Source organism: Zophobas morio, unplaced genomic scaffold, assembly GCF_036711695.1.
Source record: "Zophobas morio isolate AGI-343-1 ecotype UQ-CSIRO unplaced genomic scaffold, CSIRO_AGI_Zmor_V1 ptg000046l, whole genome shotgun sequence".
NCBI classification, from domain to species: Eukaryota; Metazoa; Arthropoda; class Insecta; order Coleoptera; family Tenebrionidae; genus Zophobas; species Zophobas morio.
Genome location: NW_026972151.1, coordinates 4,228,635 through 4,252,529, shown reverse-complemented (window position 1 = coordinate 4,252,529; position 23,895 = coordinate 4,228,635). Strand labels below are relative to the sequence as shown.

Sequence of the window (23,895 nt, the reverse complement as noted above, 5' to 3'; positions counted from 1 at the left end):
TGGATTTGTAGATAAATGACAATAGTTAATTCTGCAATTTTACATGATATTTTCTAGATAAGACAACAGATTTCTCGATAGCTTCAGTGATTCTTTGTCACTACTATATTATTCATATTATGTATTTAACTTTTGTATCATATACTATGGCTAGGTGTATTTAAGACATGAAAAATAATCTAACACAAAAATACTTACTCGTAGATGGTCGTTCATAGTGTAATTTATTTAAAATTGCATTGCGATATTAAACCATGCTGCGTTACCAATTGTTGACTCATATAGAAGACCTCGACTTCTGTTCATGGTCTATCAGTTAAATATGCTTAGTTGTGACACGTAGCCGCTGCTCTTGATACTTGACGTGACGGAGCCCTTCGAGAAGGACCGCGCGGATGTTTAAATAGGGAACCATCGTCAGGAGCAGAGTAGTATAGTTCAGACAATGGGAGAAGTCTAGTCATACCCATTCCAGTCGAGTCGGAATTATTCTGTACATAATCGGTGTATAGTTAGTCGTGTAAATTCAAGTTATTGAGAAACAAATTGTTCAGTTTTACCTACGCCGATTTTAAATACCCGTTCAACGTAACAATACTGTTGAATGCCAGTCTTTAACCACTTCTACAGAGAGATCTAATCTCTGGAGTAAATCATGCCGGATATTTAAATACAAAATTAGCCTTTTTAGATACAAATTTATCAAAAGTGCGACACAATAAAAAATAAAATGAGTACAGCATCATTAATATTGTTATAACTCTCTAGAAAACTTCAGTTAATGTCACACTGGCAGCTCAGACAGTTGTCGGTGGTAATAACGGTAGTTGGTTGAGCAATGCAACCCTAAACGATACGAAAAAACGATAGAACGATTGCGGTATTCAGAACGATATTTTCAGGACACCTCCTGAACGAGACGACTTGATCCTCCGGATCACCTCCATCGAATCAAAATGAAAGACCTCACTAATCCTCCCCCTCTCAGAGAAACTTCTGACCCGGTCATGAGGGATCTTAATAAATCTGTATTTAAGGTTGGCTCTTAATTGGAGCCGTACGCGAGTGTCTTTGATTGCATTAAGATGGCGTATTGTTTATATTCTGAAATCGTATCGATATTTTAACTTCGCGTATGCTTACCATTATTGTACTTGGTGAGATGTTATTTGTTTGATTCGCAAAAGAGGTGTAGGGTAAGCGAAGAAAAATGTTGCTTCTCCGGTGGGAATCGAACCGCACGTTTAATGCTTGCCGGACGGGTGCCCTTACCACTAGACTACGGAGGAGCTTATCTTTCTTCGCTTACTACTACATTTATTGTGTCGCCACAGAGGTCACGTGGAGAGAAGAAGCGTGAAGAGAAAGTGATAGTAAAGTAAGAATAGAAAGATAGAAGAAGGGTTGCACTGCTTGGGGTGTCCACAAAGGATAGAAAGGAAGGGAAGATCATCCCCAATAAAGTACAACGGCACTCTGGTAAATAAAAGAGAGAAGGCGAGAGGAAACATAAAAGTATAGAGAAAGAGGTTTCGCAAATACGGCACCCAGGGATGCAGAGAGACCAGTGGCGGCTCGTGACTGTCTGATGTGGTGAGGCGATGATAGAAGTTTGACAATAATATTATCAATAATAAAATTAATTAAATTAATGTGATTATTGCGTATTACTTGGTCTTAGTAGTTAGTAATGATAGAAGTCTTGCCTGAATACCGTTCATTTCCCAGTCAATAGTGGGTCCTAATAATAGTAATAATAATATTAACACCCATAACACATTTAATCAACAATGTTTTTTTTAGTCAAAATTTTGTTTAAACTAGCACTTTCTTGGAGGGATTCGGCAATAGTTGTGTTCCTTTCTAAATCTTTTAAGCCCATGAAATTTTTAATGTGTACTTTGGAACTTTTGTGTAACTTTGCACTTCGAATGAAATCCTTTAAATCGTTATATCCCGGAGACGTCGTCCATGTGTTTTTTACATTGCCTAAGAGTAGACACGGCCAACAATATAGACTTTCAGCATAAATATTACGGCTACGGCAGAGCCGTTTATGTTTCGTACCAGGCTGGTTTAAAAGACCTGGAGTACTGATGACATTGTCGCTTATCAATGGAAGTTAACGGTTTTGACTGTTCGATATTTAGCAAAATTTACCGACGTTCTAACTCGGTTCGTCGTGAAAACGGCGTTTCAAGAAGCAACATGACAATATCGTACTCGGGATTCATTTTTCACTCACCTGTACACTGTACCTATGAAAGAGACAAAAATACGAAACACCAACTCCTGGACTTTTATTCACGTTAATGCTAATTACCCACGCACCCTGCACCCCTTCCATTCTGTAAAATAAATGGGAAAATGGTTTAATGCGTCCGCCGAAATTGGCCGAGAAGCATCGAAGATATCGCCTCAGTTCCGAGCGAATTCATGTATAGGAGTATAGCAGCTGAGTCATGGAAATCCGTGTCTGTGATTGGGCTTCATTGGCTCAAGTGAACCGACGCTCTGGCCGCTTCACTTAAAGAATTCGGGGCATAAATCGTACAGTATTCAACGGAAAATGTCCGCAGAAAGTGTAAAAAATAAAAAATAATCTACAGATTTACCATTTCAACATATTTTTGTAACTAAAAATGCATTGAAAGCTCTTTTTTAATTATAAATTAAATCAATCTGTTCTTAAGATATATGCTGTGAGGCACCGCCTCACTTGCCTCATATGACGAGCCGCCACTGAGAGAGACACTCCGCGAAAGGCGACTCTGCAACCGCCCTATATCGACTGGCGCCTAAAAATCACAAAGAAACGAAACAAATCGAAAAGAAAATAAAGTTAAGAACCGAAAATTCTGAACAAAGCGAACGTATGCAACCAGTTATACTTAATTTGACTAGCTCAACACTACCATATATTTTTTTAGGCCCTTTAGTATTTTTATTTGTCTTTTATGGTGTTCAAGACCGATGTTAAGCACCCAAGCATTTGTGCGGCCCCTAGAAAACATCCCACACACAGGCAAGTAAAAGTAGCATGCTATAATGTCACAAAGCGTATGATAAAAAGCAACACAATTCGCTTTACAAAAATTGTAGGTTTTTTGAATATTATTAGAAGGAAACGGTTGAAAGAAAAAAAAGAAACCTGATGGAGACCCTGATCATGATCACACTCCAGGCAAATTTATTCTACTCTACGTTTGTTATTGGGACGCAGTTCAGGGAAACATTTAATTTCATTAGCAGTTAAATCCGAGCAATTAGAATGGATATGGACTGGCCTGTTGCATCCATCATACCTAATAAACGATTTTCTCGTCGATTTTAGTGTTACATCTGAAACACGATGTGGCGGCACAATAACACGTCGGTAAGCAGAGAAAGCCTCGTAGTCTAGTGGTTAGGATGCTTGCCCGAAGAGCGAGAGGCGTGGGGTTCGAATCCCACCGAGACACAACGCTTTTCTCTCCTTACCTACACACGACATATTATTGAAATTATCAATAGGATAAAAAAGTGGAAAAGAGAAGAGCAGAAAAAGAAATAAAGAATTAAGAAACCACAGACGCAGAACCTACAATAACGAGCTCATACGCTCACAACGTAAAATTGTAAAAACGTGCTAAAACTCTACACGTTCAACCATATAGTGACAACAAAGTGTAGGTATCAGGCTATCAGGCGAGTAAAACAGAATATAAGATAAGGCTGAATAATTACCAGCCATTAAAAAACTTAATGCCTTTAACAAAAAGAAGCATTTAGATATTAGATCTAAGATAATTCTCCTGTTTACCACATGATATATCCTCCCAGTTACCAACAATATAAGGCATAAACTACCAGAGGAAAAAATACTCCGAAAGCACTTTGAAACACGAGCTGTCACTCCAACGACCGCACGACAGGTAAAAAATTATACCGCCACAAATTGATGAGGAAATTGTCTCTCCGAAGGCACTGATACGTGTGTTCAGAATTAAAAACATATCTCAGTATGTGGTGTTGTTAAAAACTTGATGATGTCATCACAAAATATTTCAAAAGACGCTTTACCTGTAGTTTAACCAATCAGATCTCTATTTATTTAAATTTATAGGAGTTGTCGCAGAAAAAAAAAAATTTGCAAAATTAAATTTTAGAATGTATCCCACAAACCTAATTTGTTTGATTGTAAGTACTTGAGGGGTTAAGAAAATTCTGTCTAAACAATTTTAATTTTCTTTTTCAATAAATATTCTATGATTTCCATTCATATCCAACTAACCGTTTTCGGAATTGGTATGCAGAATAATTGTTTTCTTTCCTCTTTTTGAAGTTATATTCAATTTACGGTAGTCCAAATTATCTCCTCAACGTTTTAATAACTACGTAAGGCCACCAAACCCAATGTTTTCCCACTCTCAACATAGTGATAAAACGATTTCCAAACCGCGAAGCGTAAAATGATTGCTGCAAAAATATGATCTAAATATATAGATATGGCTTATAATTTAAAAGTGTTCCCTTATTTATTTATACAGGTCATAAACATTTTTTGTTTCTGTACAGTATCAAGGCGTACTTTTGAAGTAACAACATTATGCAACACTTAATACAACCTAGCTATGTGCAATATAAAGTGATGTCGTTTTTGTAGCCGCATCGATTTTGTTTTGTTTTTGCATGACTATTACCGAAAAGCGCGATACTCAAAAATTGAAAGGTTCCTTATTAAATTCACTTCATTTCGAGAACGCTGAAATAAGTACTGCACATTCAAGAGTTAAAAAATGTTCACTGCGTCATTATATACACTAAGCCTTATCAATCAGCCCACTCGATATTTTTTATATATATATCTGCAAATCATTGTTTTTGCACGAAAAACTATTAGAAGAATATTATCTTCAAGATATATAACCGTTAAATTTAATCCTGCACACTAGTCTATCGTGAACTCCTGTGTAGTGATAACCTTCACCATGGGCCTTGTCATTCAGGATAGTTTGTTGGAAGTAATTCTTGTGGCAGCAGGCCTCGTGATACTAACTGCACATCATTTCCACAATGCGTACAAATACTGGGCAAGGAAAGGCGTCCCTACCATTAAACCCAAGTTTCCGCTAGGTAACACCAACACTCTTTTGCCACAAGGCTTTTCGGTTGGTCCCGTCAGCAAAACATTTTACGATGAACTGAAACGTGAAGGACACAAATTTGGTGGGGTTTATTTAGTGACGACTCCCAACTTGGTCGTCGTTGATCCAGACTACGTTAGAGACATCCTTAGCAAGGATTTTCAGTACTTTGCAGATCGAGGATTTTACCATAACAAAAAAACTGATCCCCTCATTGCCAATCTCTTCGTTATTGACAGTGATGACTGGAAGAATCTCCGTGTTAAACTGACCTCAACCTTCACTTCAGGGAAAATGAAAACAATGTTCCATTCGGTGGTTGAATGTGCTAACTACATGAAGGAGGCTATGGTGAAGAGTATAGGGCAAGACATAGACATGAAAGAGACAGTAGGCCGATACACTACTGACGTTATCGGTACTTGTGCTTTTGGTATTGAATGTAATAGTTTCAAACACCCAGACGCAGAATTCCGAGCCATGGGTCGAGAACTCTTCACGTTCAACTTTCGGCGCGCTATAAAATCCTTCATTGCCATTAACTTTCCAAAACTGGCAATGCAATTGAGCTTAAGAATCAGCGTCGAGAAAGTGGGAAATTTCTTCAGAAAGGTGGTGACGGACACTGTCAAGTTGCGTCAAGAGGAGAACATCCATCGTAATGACTTTTTGCAACTTTTAATAAATTTGCAAGAATCGACAAATTTTACTCATGACGAAATGACCGCACAAGTGATTTCTTTCTTTATTGCTGGTTTTGAAACTAGTGCCACCACAATGAATTTTGGATTGTACGAGCTTGCACGGAATCCCGATATCCAGAAGAAGTTAAGAGAAGAAATTTGTCAGGTTTTGGACAAGCACGACAACAAATTAACATACGAGAGTCTGAGCGAAATGAAATACCTAGCGCAAGTTCTTGATGGTGAGTATTGTCATTTCTGGAGAAAAATAGCAAAAAAATTGTTCTTTACAGAAACGCTGAGGATGTATCCACCCCTTCCAACCCTGAATCGTCGTTGTACCAAAGACTATACTCTACGAGATACCAATGTAGTTCTTGAGAAAGGTACTCGCGTTCTTATATCGGCTTTGGGTTTGCAAATGGATCCAGAATTCTATCCGAACCCGAAAAAATTTGATCCAGATAGGTTCAGCGAAGAAAGTAAGAAGATGAGGCATCCGTTTGTGTATTTGCCGTTTGGTGATGGTCCGAGAAATTGCATAGGTTAGTTTGGTTTTGACTGAAAACATAGAGATACATTGATCACTGCATTTTTGTTTTTCCAGGTTTACGATTTGGGCAAATGCAATCCAAAATTGGTATAGCTACCATTATTAAAAATTTCCGGCTGTCGGTTAGTGCTTCATCTAAACCGTTAGAATTTATGCCTAGTTCGTTTCTGCTACAGCCTAAACAAACAATTTATCTTAAAGCAGAGAAAGTATGATTCTGGTCTGTTGATGGCATCAAACTACAACAATATTTAGTGTACTTCATTTGTTTTGATATCTAACTTTAGGTTGCATTTACTAAGTTTATAAAAATTTAAAATCAAGCATGTATTTTCCATTTCTGTTGAATATTGTTATATATACCCATTCGTATACATTGTACATGTGGGAATTGATAATTCTTAATGAAATAAATACACAAGAATCAGTACTATACGTTCCTAATAATAAATATTGTATATTAGTTATCCTGAATTAAAGAAAAGTCCTTACTTGTTCCTTGCTTATCTAAAATAGCAATCTTGTGACAACAACAAGTATAGAAGGATCATATTTTTTAAACCGTTAGGGTTCACCAGTTACGTTTAATTTCTATACTATATATTTAAGACCTATAGTAGTAGAAACCTTAGGGTTCAGCTTTAATTTCCACTACCACTTTTTGCAGTAAATTTTGTTTTAAAAATGAAACATTATTTTAGCTAAAAAGTTTAGGTACACCAAGGTTTTAACTTATCATTGTGACTTCGCAAAAATGACAGCATAGCTTTAATCACTATACATCTTTATTGCAGTTTTTATAAAAGAAATAGAATGATGGAAATCAAATATAAATGAAGAAAAAAAAAAGATAATTTTAATGAAGTTGCGTTTTTGATGTCCATGATCGATAGGAACTTTGCCATAAACTTTTCGAATTGTGCTCTTGTTGGGTTTAGGACGATGTGAAAATGCTGCAGCAAAATTTTGCGCAGTATCTCTTGTGGATAATAATATTATTAATAATAATAATAATAATAATAATAATGTATTTATCCAACGGACAAGTTGTCCATAGTAGGATACAAAAATTACATAAATATCTACACACTATTATAACAAAATAATAAGGAAATAGTGACTAGTCATACAAGCATTTCTTACAATTACTAGTAAACTGCTGCATATTGCTTTCAAATATATCTACTTTATTGCAGATATCATTATACGAGGAACACATATAATTTACAGGAGAATACATATACATATTAGTTCTGGCAAATTCGATATAAAATGTGACCGGATTTCTTGAATTCAAACGAGGAATATGAAACGATATTTTGCTTAATAAATTTGAACATTTGATTATACCATGGACTATTTTGTATACAAATATAATTGCAATAAATTGACGCCTTACATGCAAGTCTGACAATTTAAATTCACATAACAGCTGATACTGTGGATAACCTATTGATGGGTAATATTTATGTTTTATGTAAAATAAGTATTTACAGAATTTTCTCTGAACTTTTTCGAGTGTCATAATATGAGTATTATAATAGGGTCTCCATAGTATACAGCAATACTCTAATTTAGACCTTACATACGCATTATAAACAGTTAATAAACATTCCGTACTATAGAAATCTCTGGTGTTTCTTACTATAAATCCTAATAACTTGTAAGATTCGTTACAAATGTAATTTATATGTGGTACAAAAGACAGTTCACGATCCATAACAATACCTAGATCTCTACAGTCTGATTTAATGTCCAATACAGTACCATCTATGAGATACTGGAATCTAATATCCTGAATCTTGCGTGAAAATATCATTACAAAGCACTTGCTGATATTTAGTACCAACTTATTTTTATTGCACCATTCAACAAGGCTGTGAAGCATCTTTTGAAGTAGTTCACAGTCTTTGGGTTCACATATCATTTGTGCTATTTTCAGATCATCCGCATATAAGTATAGATAACTTTTCTCATTAATTTTACAATAGTCAACAATATCATTGATAAATATAATAAACATCAATGGCCCTAGATTGGATCCTTGTGCAATTCCACTATATGACTCATATAAGGTCGATTTGAAACCTTTATATTCAATGTATTGAATTCTACCAACAATAAGGGACCTAAACAATAAAAGTAAATCGTCACATAAGCCGTATAAATGTAATTTCTTTAATAAGAGGCTTATGATTAACCTTATCAAATGCTTTTGACAGGTCGGTATACGCAACATCCACCTGGTATTTTTGTTCAAGGGATTCCGAGACAAACTGTGTAAATTCACACAAATTGGTTGTTGTGGACCTTCCCTTGACAAAACCATGTTGACAATCATTTTTCATAGGTGTTACATGAGCATATACACTATTATACAGTATAGTTTCAAACAACTTAGCGAAATTACATATAATTGATATTGGTCTGTAATTGGCGATATCCGACTTACAACCAGATTTAAAAATGGGACAAATTTTAGACATCTTCCACATCGTAGGAAAGTTCGTTGTTTTCAGTATGAGATTAAAAATATGCAACAGTGGTGTGATCAGACAGGTAATGCACTCTTTCACTACAAAAGCTGGTACGTTGTCCGGTCCCATAGTCAGATTTGGTTTGATTCTACGAGCAGCTTCTGTAATCATCTTCTCCGACACTATAAATTTATGTAACACGTTATTTAATAAATTATTATCACTGTCACAGTTGCAACAAACATGGTCGAAAGTATTAGCAGATTTATTACAGCCATTGTACTTACTATCACAAGTACCATCACACTTAATATAAACACTGCTAAAATGTTGTGCAAACCCTTCTACAATATCCTGTGGAGTTGAGAATTCATTGTGACCATACTTCATACTTCCAGGTATTCCACTAGATTTTTTCTTATCTGTAATGTACGACCAAATATGCTTCGGTTCACTTTTTATTCTATCCTGAGCTAATTGTTTAAAATTACCATATTCCTTTCTGATATTTTTCTTTATTTTCCTATTAAGACTTTTGACTTTATCCATATAAGCTAAGAATTTGTGCTTTTTACACAAACGTCTGTAATTGTTTTTCGTCTTTATATCTTTAATAATTTCGGATGTAAACCAACGTGGAAAATTAGTACTAGATCGAACCTTAACTCTTGGAACAAATTTATCAAAGAGATTATACATTTTGCCATTCAGATGATCAACGGCACAATTAACATCTTTGATTTCAGTTATGTCATTCCAGTTTATTCGGCCAAATTCACAATGCAGGTTTGGCAAATCAGCTTTGAGAAAATTATATCGATGACAATTATTGTTATATATCTCCTTAGTATTGAACGGTACTTCTTTACTATCAGCAATAGAGATTTGAGTAAGTAAACAGGGATGGTGTTTATCTTCTTTTACAAGAGGTAATTCATACCTTGATACATCGCAGTGAAGATCAGTTGTAGACATGATTAAATCCAGAATTCTTAAGTTACTGTTTAAAATGTTGTTATGTTGTTTAAGGGAGTTAAAATGCATAAACGTCGCTAGAGTATTATAAGCAAGTCTGACATTTGTGGATGGTTCTGGTTTGAAGTAATATTCTGCAAAGGTGGGTATGTTGAAATCTCCAACTATTATCGATAACTCAGATGTGTTTACCATATTCTCAATATGTTCAATAATAGTCTCATAGATGAGTGAATTAATTTCTGGAGCGAAATACACGTTTATTACATTTAGAATTTTATCACGTAGTACTACTTTTACAATTAGCAAATCAACTTCACTAATAGGCGAATGATTGGTGACCTGATATGATATGTAATCTGTACGAATAGCAGTTATTACACCTCTGCCTCTACGTCCATTGCTAGACCTGTAAACACAATACTTCGGTGGAAAATATTCGCTTGACAAGACTTCATCACATAGCCATGTTTCAGTTAGTACAATTATTTCATTATCGCAGTCTACAACATTGCTATAAAATGTTTCAGTTTTTGTATTTAGCCCTCTTACATTCTGATAAATTAAATTCATACTATGGACTATTTTTCTTGAACGTTGGACATTTAAACATTTTTTGGGTCAATAGTTATACTACCATTAACAATATTAACTATTTTTGGCACTCCATTTGTATATTTCAGTTTTATGTTCCCTTCTCCATTTTCTTTACGTGACCTAAATTCTTCACGTACCAAATATGCAATGTTTCTTTGTCTCGCAGTTAAATCGCGATTCATATATATATTATTGGCAGCTTTGTAGTTACGTAATATCGATAATACGACAGTACTAGACTTGAAATTAATTAACAGTGGACGACGTTTGTTCTCTACTTTTTTCCCTAAGCGAAAACACTTATCAGGAACAATTTCATTCTTCCACTCCTCTGACGAGACAAGTGCAACAAACTGAGAAATGTCATCCCGTTTTGAATTAATTACGGTCTTATCATCTGATTCCGGTAAATTATAAACGATCAAGTTGGTGGCCCGGCGTTGCCTATCATCTACCTCGCTGATAATTTCTTCTTCTGATAACAATTTGTTAAGTACGTTACCTGTTTTTTCGTACTTTAACTCGGCGACTTCACTTCTCAATTTTTCAACTTCTGCCCTTAATCCTCCGATTATCTCGACTATGTTGCACTTATCACAAAAATATCGAAGTTTACTTTTCTTTAGGCGAACACATTCGGTTTCTTGACGGGATAGGCCAGCGCAGATTGAGTGTATTGATGACTTGCATAGATCGCACACTATTACATCATTATCATTAGCACTTTTGTTGCATTTATTACATACAACAGGCATTTTGATGGTATGTTTATAGTGCACACAAAATTTTATTTTGGGTGTAAAGAAATCTACTGATTTAAGCTTCTAATGTTCCACTTTTTCTTTAATTATGTGTACTACGGCATGTTGATGAATTTCGGTTAGTGAAAACCTGTAATCAAAAGAATAATCAAATTTCAGAAATGTCAAGTAAATATCTGTTTTTACACAGCTGCCTACCATATTATCGACCAAAATACCCAAGTTACATTCAGTAAAAATGTCAACTCTGATTCTTCACTCAAACATACAAAGTTTTTATAAATGATTCTAAGGGCGTAGTTGGCCACGGATTTCAAAAATCCCGCTTCGCTGAAATTATACCTATGAGAATATAATTCATGTATCACATGACCCCATTTCTTCCAATAGAATTTGTTCATGCCCTTAGTTACATGTCTATCACAGCGATAATAATTTTATTGCCTTATTGTGGTCTGTTGCTACCTAAATTTAAAAACTGTCAAATTGACAAATTTTAGAAGTTCATAAATTTTTTTGTCTTTTATGGCTTACCAACGTTGGGTGCAAGCTCAAAACGACGAAATCAATTCTATTGTCAAAAAATGTATTCATTTATTATATTCTCATGTTGAATATAACTCGTGACATGATTAATAATCGAAGATATGGCTCGTGAAACCGAAGCGGTTTCACTCGAAATATTATATTTAATAATCATATCACTTGTTATAATTATAATTGACAGTTCTCTCATGTCATTTGTAATCTGTCATTTAAAGTCGTCGTTTTTACTATTTTAACGTTTTTCAAGTATGAATTACAGTAATTCTCACTGATTCAAGCTCAAAACAACACAACTCTTGGTGGTTGCGTACGAAAATTTTGTTTTTGTGCTAGGAAGCGAAGACGGTGAAAGTTGGTTATTCTGTTCAACGAAACACTTTCATTGAGTTATGTCTTGTTATCGCAATGGGACTTCGTAAACGAAGAGTGTATGTAACCGCTTGTAAGCAAGAATATCTGGCCAAATACCGTGATTTAATAATTCAGGGAACATCTTTAGAAGCTCACATTACAGACATTATCAACAGATTCGTTCGAACTGGCAGTGTCTGCAAAAGGAAATCTCGTGGAAGATCTTCAGTATCTGAGGAAGTTGTTGATGATTTGAGACGACTTGAGCAGAATGCGCAAACACCTTTGACAAAATTTCCTCAGCAGTCAGGAATTACTGTTCCAACATGAAATTAAACATGTATTACAGAACATTTTTGAAATTAAAAAGACAGTGAACATGTGCCTTGAACAAAATGGTGAACATTTTCAACATTTACTGTGATGTTTAACCGCAATAAATTTGTTTCTTCTTATTGTAATGGATTAGTTTTATTTTTTAAAAGGTATGAAGCATTTAGGCAACCAGTTATACAGATGCTTGCGGTATTTGTCATGCGCCCTTGGGCATCTAGTAAAGTCCAAACTGAGAGGCGGCACGTGTTCATGATCTGTTTCGATCCTAAATAAAATTTAACCTAGAAAGCTCTATACCCACTATTAAAAAAGATGCACTGTATATTTAAGGATAATCTACGTAGTGTAAAGATTCGACAAAATTTAAATTTAAATACATATATGTACATACAGCAATATTTTTCTAGTAACATACACAACAACGGTCAACATTCCTTCGTCAAATACTGTGATAACCCAATATCCCCCCAAAAATTTGTCATGTGAACACATGTTTAAAACCCGCGAAAAATTCAAAAATTTGAACTTGAACTGCAATTATCAACAAAAGTGGAACCCTATGTTGTGTTTTTTATAGCGGAATGCGTTCAAATGCAAAGTGGTAAACCCCAAGGCTGGAAAAGCATCCCTAAATCAGACACAAAATGTAGAAGATACGAAAGTCGTTTATTGAAATGAGCCCAACTTTTAAGAAGGTGGATTCATTCCCCAAGTGCAAAATCCTCTCCCGTCTTTAACAATGAAAATTCCTTTTTGTCAAAATAGACCAACGTTTAGATCAGTTTAAATACCATAAATGAACTATTAGTATCGAGCGAGAAATTAAGAAGTTTGTTAGAATGTAATACTTAAGTTAAAACATCCAGAAACCTTTGTTGTGACTTGATAAACAAAAGAATGAAGCCTCACTAGATGAATTTCCTAACACAACTACGTGCTTACACTCACACCGTCACATCAGAAGTGACGCATCTAAACCAAAATGAGTCTGCTTTCCCGCCAACCCTTCACCAAATAACTACCAATTTAAAGATCGACATTCACTAATTCGTTAGGACGGACTACCCAAGTGAATTTGACATGGTTGTCTATGTTTAACGATTTTTTTAATTTATTTTTCAAATTCAAAGTGTTCAGATACGCTTTCGTGCCGTTGTTTTTTTTTTCTCAGTGCAAAATTTTAATTCAAATTGGGACACCACAAATGTGATCTAAAAATGTGAATTCTCATTTACCGAAAAACTGACACCTGCCTCAAGCATTGTAGGATTATTAATTTTTAAGAGCTAATACCTACGCCCCACCCCCCTATTATAACCTAAAATAATTAGATGGCACTTAAAATAAAAGTGACTATATGATTCCTGATTAAAATTAATGAATACATGTTCGTTTCGTTTTACATAATATAACAAACTCTATTTGTTGTAGAAAAAGATATCAAAATGTATCTGTTAAGCCCCTCCAAAAACTTGACGACGTCATTTCAAAATTTTGTTGGAAAAACCCTATTTAGAATGTCAAATATTATAAGTGTGCACTTATGGCTTATTACTGCATCCATATGTTTAAGAATTGTTTATACAGGGTGAGTCAAAAAAGTTTCCAGAAATTTTGAGAATGCAATTGTTATGCGGACTATAGTCTATCTATTCAAACTGACGTGTTCTTGACGTTAATGACGTCATCACATAATTTTATTGTGAAAAGCTCACTCGAAATATGCGCATATGCATGTTTCTTTACCTTAGTTGAACAATCCACACATATCTTTATATAAATTTTAGGGTTGTTTGATGGTACTTTAAAAGCGAGAAAAGTTCAGTCTAAATTTTTTTGGACCGTTTTTTTCCTTGTCCTTGTCCTTGTATTTGGAATATTGTCGAAAAGAATAAAACAATAGCGTAGGTACGTTATTCTTACTAATAACACAATTTGGTTCTAAACTAGGAAAGAGGTTATTAAAAAAAAATCCGTCATCCAACTAGCCATTTTCAGAACCTGTACGAAGAACAATCATTTTCTTCCCTCATGGACCTAAATTGAATTTGCGGTGTTCGAAATTACCTATTCGGCTTTTAATAAAAACTCCATGGCCTCCAGATCTATGTTTGAGTGTTTGGCCACCCAGCGCTAGTGATAAGACGATTTCCAAACCTTAACACGTAAAGTGATTGCTCAAAAAAACAACCTAAGTACTGTGGCTACAGTTTATAAATATTCTTTGTTTTGTACAGAATCAAAATACATAGGTTTGAATAAATTGAATTATGCAGCACATAATACAACCTACTGCGTGCAATATAAATGAAAACGTTTTAAGGCTCGCGTCTGGATCGGTTTCGCCCTATACTAAACACATTGAAAACATCGTCGTGGTCAGGGCCGCCGTAAGCGGGGGTGCAAGGCGTGCACCTCACGCGGGCGCTACCAAAGGGGGGCGGCAAATTGGCATGCAAAGCAGCACTTTTCAAAATTCCCAAAGTAATATAAAAAAATGTACAACTCTAAAAAAGGGTTTATTGAGACTTTGGGAGAAAGCAAAGAAAGAAATATTGTTTAGGTCATCCAGTCATCGATAAATCAATAAAAACCTGTTTTTTATAGTGCATGGTGAACAAACTTATAGATTGGTAAAGCATAAAGGAATAAGTTTCCAGAATTGCGGGTGTTGTTTGTCGGAACGTCAAGGGGGATGTTAGCAATAAATTAAATTATTTTAGTAATTCACAGAAAGGTGTTAAAGAACATTGCTCTAAAAATTAGTTGGTGTCCGAGCTGGCAAATGCAACAAAGTTGTTATTTGCACTTGTAGTTTGGACGATAAATTTATTTAATTTATACGTGTCACATTTGCAAAATCTTTGAAGATTTGCTGGAAATATCCGAAGATACTTCTTCATGGTAGTTATTTGTTCAACGATAATTTGATTTGATAAGTATTCTGAATCAAATCAACATCTTAACTAAAATGATGCAGAATCCTAATATCAACATCACAGTATATATCAATTTACTTAAAGATGTCATAGGTTACTTTACCAAATATCGTTCAGATGAAAGTTTTGCTAAAATTATACCTGAAGCAGACAAACTTGCCTATGATATTAATGTTGAACCATTTTTTCCGCCAATCCAAACCGTGTGTCCAAGAAGAAAACCGAAACATTTTGATCATGAGCAGAATTACGAAGTTGTAGATCCAAAAATTAATTTTAAAATATTTTTTTTTTACCGAATTCTGAACCAAACTTTGTCTTCTTTAAATAATAGATTTGAGGAACTAAACACATATACGTTAGAAGATCCTCACCAAATTTTACGTATTGGTGTGAAAACAATTTAATCTCAACTTTTCCGATACATCAATAGCATTAAGAACTTTGCTTACACCACCAGTTTCGGTTGCATCTGGCCAGCGATCCTTTTCAAAATTGAAAATAATAAAAAATTATCTCAGATCAACCATGAGTCAAGGCAGGCTAAGTAACTTATCTATTGTTGCAATTGAACATGAACTGTTAGACAATTTGGACATAAAAAAATAGCTGCAGAATTTCCCAGTATGAAAACTAGAAACATTCATTCGATTTAGTAAAATATATTTAATTATATTATTTGCATGCTTTAGGTTTTTTCGTTTCTTTTTTTTTGTATTCAGTCATATTATATGGATACATATGTATTTATGTTTTTTATTAACAAAATAGATTTGTGTTCGATAAAGGTATTTGTTTGTTTATTGTATACAAAATAAATTTTAATTTTAACGTTTTAAAGACTGGCCCTTAATTTTCCACTGATTTTAATACAATTTTTACTTAAAAAAATCTTGTCTATATTGAAGAGGGGCGCTAAATTCAAACTTGCACTCGGGCGCCAAAAGTTCTAGCGGCGGCCCTGGTCGTGGTTTCCGGAGTTGCATTTTAAAAATACGGGATATATCGCTTTAAAAAAATTATATTTCGAATTAACAAACTTGAGTCCAGGGGACCTCCATATTTATATTCATATCTAGTCCGCAGTTTTTACAAAAAAAAATTATGAAGTTGACCAATTTTTACACCAGATTTAACCGGTACATTGATGCATTTTTTGAAGAAGTGCTGAAGTGATTTGCATTCTGAGATAGGAGGTCCCCTGGGGAAAAGTGTCAGCTTTCTTTTGATACCATTTATAATCCTAAAAAATTCACGACTGAGGTAAATAACTCTCGAAAAGACAGAATCTGTTGAAACGAGAAATCGCCATTAAACGCGCTATGATGCCGTAGCAGAATACAGGTTTACTTAGATTCTGGTTTGGTTGCAAACTTAATTTAATGTGGACCTTGTCCACCAGGGGGAGCTGTTTTTACTCAGCGATTTATCGGAATAAAATTTTGATATCGCATTTCCGATTTTACAATACCATTTCGGTTTTTAGAAGTGACAAAATAACGTATCCATCCAGTGGCGTAACAATCAAACTGCGGGCCTGTGTTCTACAACACTGTGGGACCCCTAATGAACAGCGAAATAAAAATATTTAACAATACGAGTATAATGAGTAAAGAATGAGTAGATTGCAATTAGCGCTAACGTTTTATTAAAATCATTCTACCTGAAACATTGAATTAAAAAAATAAAATACAATAATTACCTGAAGAAATATAATTAAAATATATACAATATTAGAAACTAGCCGACCCGCCAAACGTTGTTTTGGCATTTCTAGTGAATATTTTGGTACACAGTTAAATAAAAAATTAAATTAAAATAAATACATAAAAATTTATCGTACGACAATGATTATATTCAATGGTCATCTTGCAACCCTATTGCGCATCTGTGGATGAAAGCAAAGATACTCATATCGTTATTAAAAAATGGGGGTTGGTGGTAGAAGGGTCAAAATTTAGGGTTATATGTATTTTTTGATGGCAAATCTTAAAAAAATAAAAATAAAAAATGTCTAAAAAATAAAAAAAGTTTGGTGGGTCACCCTTATCACTTAGGGGTTTAAAAAATAGTTTACTAGACCTACCGAATATACACAAAAAAATTCATAAAAATCGGTCAAGGCGTTTCGGAGGAGATTGGTTACAAACACTGTGACACCAGAATTTTATATTAGATTATTTTAGAAAAAAATTCTTTACCATAAAAAAGGTTATACTGAGTCGACCTTAAAAGATTGACGTATGCTGTCGCGGACTTTTTTTTAGAACTTTTAGAAGGGAACAATTCCATCATAGATGATTTTTATGTAACTTTAACCGTTTTATACGCAGCGTAAGCAACGGAAGCTGTCAAAGGACGAATAATTTTCCCGTTTTTCCGATATTTTTTCATTCTATAATAATTTCCCAGTCCAGTTTTTTTTCTACTTAAAAAATTAGTTGTAACATACGTCAGATATATTTTATTATTCCAAAAAAGCACCACAAGTACAAAATTAAAATAGTTTTGAAAATACGAAAATTTTCATAAAACACAACTGAAACTGATTTTTTTTTTCACGTTTTATTACAGCATGAAGTTTCACTGTAGAACTGAGGACAAAATTTAAGTATTTTGTTGTCTTGCATCATAAATTAGTCATACTTTTGTCGGATAAAGATTGGTAATTTACTACATGGGGTGTTAGATTTGCTACAATGGGATTGCGACACTGCGACAGGTTTATTACAAACAGATGCTGCTGCATTTTCGACCGCCGGTGCCTGTCGCTAAAACCCGAGTTTATTGAGTCTATGATATTGAATCTTTAGTTGATTGTTTATTTTTTTCAACATTTTCTACAATTTCAGAAATTATGGATTCAATAAACTTATGTGTTTTTTTACTGTTTGTACAATTTTTTGTACTAATTGCACGTTTTGTTTTTTTTTTGCGTAGATAAAATTTGTCACGAGCCATTATTATAAAATAAGGTGTAACAACAAAAATATAGTGCAAATAATTTGTAAGTGGACGACCGAAACTATGTTTTAGGCAGACACTGACAAAGTGGTAGTAACATTGGCAACTGTTCCAAAACTGAGTTTTGCCGAAAAAAGGTACTTTACGTGCATTTCAAACAATTACATTCATAGGACTCTACCATTTCTACCAGCCAGATGTAAACAACCACCTACAATAAATTTAACAACTTTTGTTTGTCACCGGAAGTGGGACTGGTATTGCGGACTGAAATTATCCCTTGTACACGCTTTCGACTCCATTTGAGTAACAATTTTTTTCCGAATTTAAAATTACGTTCAAGCTGTTGTTCAAGCCTAAAATTTAAAATTAAATCTTTCCGAAACAGTATGACAAATATGTAGTGAACAAAAAATATTTACACCTTATACAAAAAAATGAGGTTTACGATGCGCAAGCATATGATATACGTAAAATTAAAAGTGCAAGTCAAAGTTAATATGCATAAAAAATAGCAGCTGCTTCTATTAAAAATTTAAAATTAATTATTTAAATCCTTACAAAACGATATACTAACAAACAGTTTAAGCAAAGTCAAATTTTTAAATAAACTGCCTTCTGCCATGCAGTTAGCCGCCAAAATAATTAACATGAATATTTTAGTACTTACATAAAAAACCACCGTTGAATGCTTAGAATTACTTGCACACAACGTACTAATAATTTACGTTGAAGAAAGTAAAAAATTTTGCTATGTGGCTAATAGCTTCAAGGACACGTTATCATTCATTTTCAAACGATTGCGGCTAATAATTTTAACAATTTATTGTTATTTACTTGGTAAATATATTTTTATTTTTATTACTATTGTTTTGTTGCAAACGATAAAGTAAATAACAAAACCAAACTCTTATACATTATTAAGTTTAAGAAAAATTTTCCGCCAAAAATATTCTATTTGTAATGAATGGGCATGTCCGACAGTGCAGATAGTAGGAAAATAATAAAAATATTTACTTATACCGGAAATATTGTTAATTCTCTTATTTCAAGTTTGGCCTACAAATGTGGAAAATCCCTCCCGTTCGTAAATAGTACCTTGGCGCGACCAATTTTTGCTTTACATGATGTGCCTGTAATTCAGACAAACAACACATCCTTGATAGGAATAAATCACATATCTACAGATAATTCCCCGACAGTAGGAGGTACTTTAATATTTACATATATTTAATATATTTACCGAAAACAATTTAAGTACGGAAACAAAATAAATAACTGGAAAGAATTAACTGTAGCCAAAATAGGAAAATGGATCAGTGAGTTTTACATCTTTCCGGTTTTGAACGGTCAAGGGTAAATTCAGGTACCCGGGTTTTGTTTGCAACTATTATGGCTAGACAGGCACTGCGGCTTGTGTACTAAAACTTATTTCCGTACAGTAAAATGTAGAATTCTACGGATCGGTGCTGCATTTATTCACATTTTAGCAATTCACTAACAGGAGGCAGCATCTCCCGGGTCGTTTTATTCTCACTTTGACCAGGCAGATATTTTGCCTCCAGACGGCACCCTTAAATACCACAACCAATCTGTTTTATGTTTGCATAACTATTATATCATTGAATCAACCAAATTCTCATTCCTTCAGTCACATTATCAATCCATCAATCTTACCCTTACACGATCAGCCAGATTGTTAATCCTTCATGAGATTGTAATTGTGACTGACCCTATAAACCAATAATGAAAATAGTACGAATCAAAAATTAATAAGCTGTTTTTTGAACTGACGCCACTTCTGTCGCATCAAAAACATTTAAATAAATACACAGTCTTAAAAGTAAAAAAAATGTTCACATCATTGTACACACCATTGATTAAAAATAAAAATATATATTTAATCAATGTATACACTATATCTTATCAGTGAGGTTTGATATTATATATTTATGTATAAATACGTGCAAATCATTGTTTTTACACGAAAAGTAGTTATCCAAATATTATTTTCAAGATATAATAATCCTTTAATTTAGTCCCCAAAACCAGTGTATCGTGAACTTCTGTGCCGTGACGAACTTATCATGGGCCTTGTCATCCAAGATAGTTTGTTGGAAATATTTCTTCTGGCAGTAGCCCTAGTTATACTAACTGCACTTCATTTCCACAATGCGTACAAATATTGGACAAAGAAAGGTGTCCCTACCATTAAACCCAAGTTTCCGCTAGGTAACACCAACACTTTTTTACCACAAGGCTTTTCGATTGGTCCCATTACTAAAACATTCTACGACGAACTGAAACGTGAAGGCCACAAATTCGGTGGTGTTTATCTAGTGACGGTTCCCAATTTGGTAGTCGTTGATCCCGACTACGTTAGAGATATCCTTAGCAAGGATTTCCAATACTTTGCAGATCGAGGATTTTACCATAACAAAAAAGGTGATCCCCTCATTGCCAATCTCTTCGTTATTGATAGCGCGGATTGGAGGGGCCTTCGTGTTAAACTCACCCCAACCTTCACTTCAGGGAAAATGAAAACGATGTTCCACTCCGTGGTTGAATGTGCCAACTACATGAAAGAAGCAATTGTGAAGAGTATAGGGCAAGATGTAGATATGAAAGAAATAGTAGGTCGATATACTACTGACGTTATCGGTACTTGTGCTTTTGGCATTGAATGTAATAGTTTCAAACACCCAGATGCAGAATTTCGAGCCATGGGTCGAGCACTCTTTACGTTCAACATCTTCCGTGCTTTAAAAGCCTTCCTTGCCATTAGTTTTCCAAAACTGGCGTTACAGATGGGCTTAAAAGTCAGCAACGAGAAAGTGGGAAATTTCTTCAGAAAGGTGGTGAAGGATAGCGTTAAATTGCGCCAAGAGGAGAACATCCAACGTAATGACTTTTTGCAACTTTTAATAAATTTGCAAGAATCGGCAAATTTTACCCTTGACCAAATGACGGCACAAGTAATTTCTTTCTTTATTGCTGGTTTTGAAACTAGCGCCACCACAATGAATTTTGGGTTGTACGAGCTTGCACGGAATCCCGATATCCAGAAGAAGTTAAGAGAAGAAATTTGTCAGGTTTTGGACAAGCACGACAACAAATTAACGTACGAGAGTCTGAACGAAATGAAATACCTAGGGCAAGTTCTTGATGGTGAGTATTGACGTTTTTGCGAAAAAGTAGCAAATAATGTGTTCTTTACAGAAACGCTAAGGATGTATCCATCTCTTCCAACCCTAAATCGTCGTTGTACTAAAGACTATACCCTTCGAGATACGAATATAGTTATTGAGAAAGGTACTCGCGTTCTTATACCGGCTTTGGGTTTACAAATGGATCCAGAATTCTATCCCAACCCGGAAAAGTTTGATCCAGATAGGTTTACCGAAGAAAATAAGAAGATGAGACATCCGTTTGTGCATTTGCCGTTTGGTGATGGTCCTAGAAATTGCATAGGTTGGTTTGGTTTTTACAGAAAACGATACATTTATCACTGCATTTTTGTTTTTCCAGGTTTACGATTTGGACAAATGCAGTCCAAGATTGGTATAGCTACTATTGTTAAAAATTTCCAGTTGTCGGTTAGTGCTTCGGCTAAACCGTTAGAATTTAATTTTAGTTCGTTTCTGCTACAGCCTAAAAAAACAATTTATCTTAAAATACAAAAAGTATAATTCTGCTCTGCGGATGTCATCAGACTGCAATAACATTTAGTGTCTTCGTTTTTTTTTATATCTGACTTTGGGTTACATTTATTAAGTTTCACTAATATAAGATCCAGCATAACTTTTTGTATTTCTGTTGAATATAATTTTGGTGGGCAGTGTGTTTGCTCTATTAGTTTGGTTTGTTTTCTTTCTGTATCACCCTGGTATTATCGAAGATTACATAATTGGTCCTTAATTTTTTTAAAGGCAACTTAACATGACAGAGGTACCGACAATTTTTGGAAATGTTATTAGAAAATGTTCATCTCGCAGATACAAGGTCTGGAGATTGAAGCCGGCGGGTGGTAGCTCTTTTTTACTCAAATCAAGAACGATTCACTCCATTGTCTCGAAAATTTAACAATACAGTAAATTTGATCTTCTTTTAACGCAGATGCTTGGTATCGGAACGTGCTAATAGTCGAATTCTTTCGAAGACTGGTGGACCCTAGTCGTCCACTGGATGACTAAAGAAAGATAAGATTTCAGAAAAGAGGTAAGTTTTATGGACATTCTTTACAAACTGAAAATGTAAGATGACCAAGAGATTATACACTGACCGGCAAAAAAACCGCCCACCCTGAAAAATTTCGCAAAACCACTTTAAAAATTATTAATTTAACTAGTGATCGTTATTTTATTAAAAAACCATTCACTATTCATACATGATCTAACAAAATAACAGAAACAGACCAAGTACGATATTTTCCCAATTAAAACAATAAGAAGGCTGTTGTTGTAAACAGTGTTTTTCATCATTTGGTTATAAGTTTGGGAATTAATAAACGTTTTCACGCGAAAACAATGCCGTTAATTCTTACAGGCGTCTCTCAAATTGTCGTTCTGTTTCTGTTATTTTGTTATTATTATATTATTAAATTTAAGGGAGCAGTAAAGTATAAGAAAAGAAGAGAGGGAGAGAGAATGACTACTTTTATGTTTTCATGACCCCTGAAGTACAAAAAAACATCTCGCATTTCTGTCTGGCGTCTAGCGTATGCAGATAATCTCCGAAACTACTGGACCGATTGCCAAATTTTATAATTTTATATGTATGATATGAATATTGCACCAGTGGTAAAATGCTAAGCAACAATTTGCAGACGTCTCCTCGATTTTTTTTTACTAAACGCCATTTAAATTTTATAAAATAACATACTCTTGTACATGTGGTTTATGAAACCGCTTACATTATTTTACCCTAAGCACCAAAGTTATCGCAAAGAATCCAAAATGTATAATATGATTATTCTGTGACGTTGGGGGCAACGGTAGGGACCGATCTCAGTATTGGAATGCAAAAATAGTCACGCGAGAACAACTGTGGCGCGTACCAATTCGATCTCATGGGTTTTTTCTCACACTGTTACTGCTAGTAGTGTTGTTAAAATACAATACTTTACTATTTTTTGTACAGAATCGTTTTATAAATACATGTATTTTACCCTTTCCGGTACTGTATTTACCATAACCTAAGTTTAATGGCCAACTCTGTCGGTATTATTTTGTTAATTTTTCATCTGTCAATTATATATAGACTTATAATGCCATTGGAAGAGCATTATAAAGAGATTAGCGGGAGTTATGATTTTATAACGATAATTTTAATTTTCTTTTGCTTTTGTAACTTTTTCAACAATTTTAGAATCTCCATCGTCACAAATGACGCTTAAAATAAATTTACATCACTATTATCCACGGAGGTAGAAAAGACCGGAGGGAAGATGTCGTGAATTTTGTGACACAGGCTCAAGCACCGTTTATGACCCTACTTGAAATGCGCGCTGTGCTAAGCTCACCCTCTAAATGTTTAGCAGTCATAACCAGTGGCGGGGCAACATATTTTATGTTGACAACCTTATATA

The 23,895-nt window shown here is 34.4% G+C and overlaps 3 protein-coding genes across 3 annotated transcripts; 2 read left to right on the top strand and 1 right to left on the bottom strand.

Moving 5' to 3' along the window:
- The first annotated feature begins 4,945 nt into the window (after positions 1-4,945).
- LOC135142212 (cytochrome P450 6a2-like) lies at positions 4,946-6,813 on the top strand. The gene is made up of 3 exons (XM_064073883.1): positions 4,946-6,051; positions 6,103-6,354; positions 6,417-6,813. The coding sequence occupies exons 1-3, from the start codon at positions 4,971-4,973 to the stop codon at positions 6,575-6,577; spliced, it is 1,494 nt and encodes a 497-aa protein (XP_063929953.1). The 5' UTR covers positions 4,946-4,970; the 3' UTR covers positions 6,578-6,813.
- A 1,699-nt stretch (positions 6,814-8,512) lies between these two features.
- On the bottom strand, positions 8,513-9,814 carry LOC135142136 (uncharacterized). Its single transcript, XM_064073804.1, has one exon. The coding sequence runs from the start codon at positions 9,812-9,814 to the stop codon at positions 8,513-8,515; it is 1,302 nt and encodes a 433-aa protein (XP_063929874.1).
- Positions 9,815-20,333: 10,519 nt separating this feature from the next.
- Positions 20,334-22,137, top strand: LOC135141995 (cytochrome P450 6a2-like). Its single transcript, XM_064073627.1, has 3 exons — positions 20,334-21,476; positions 21,528-21,779; positions 21,837-22,137. Exons 1-3 carry the CDS (start codon positions 20,396-20,398, stop codon positions 21,995-21,997), a joined length of 1,494 nt encoding a protein of 497 aa, XP_063929697.1. The 5' UTR covers positions 20,334-20,395; the 3' UTR covers positions 21,998-22,137.
- The last annotated feature ends 1,758 nt before the right edge of the window (positions 22,138-23,895 follow it).

Excerpts from the sequence above, each read along its gene's own strand:
- LOC135141995 (XM_064073627.1), top strand. The coding sequence starts at position 20,396 with ATGGGCCTTGTCATCCAAGATAGTTTGTTGGAAATATTTCTTCTGGCA. Across the intron at positions 21,477-21,527 it reads CCTAGGGCAAGTTCTTGATG|AAACGCTAAGGATGTATCCA; the intron begins GTGAGTATTGAC and ends TGTTCTTTACAG. Across the intron at positions 21,780-21,836 it reads TGGTCCTAGAAATTGCATAG|GTTTACGATTTGGACAAATG; the intron begins GTTGGTTTGGTT and ends TTGTTTTTCCAG.
- LOC135142212 (XM_064073883.1), top strand. The coding sequence starts at position 4,971 with ATGGGCCTTGTCATTCAGGATAGTTTGTTGGAAGTAATTCTTGTGGCA. Across the intron at positions 6,052-6,102 it reads CCTAGCGCAAGTTCTTGATG|AAACGCTGAGGATGTATCCA; the intron begins GTGAGTATTGTC and ends TGTTCTTTACAG. Across the intron at positions 6,355-6,416 it reads TGGTCCGAGAAATTGCATAG|GTTTACGATTTGGGCAAATG; the intron begins GTTAGTTTGGTT and ends TTGTTTTTCCAG.
- LOC135142136 (XM_064073804.1), bottom strand. The coding sequence starts at position 9,814 with ATGTCTACAACTGATCTTCACTGCGATGTATCAAGGTATGAATTACCT.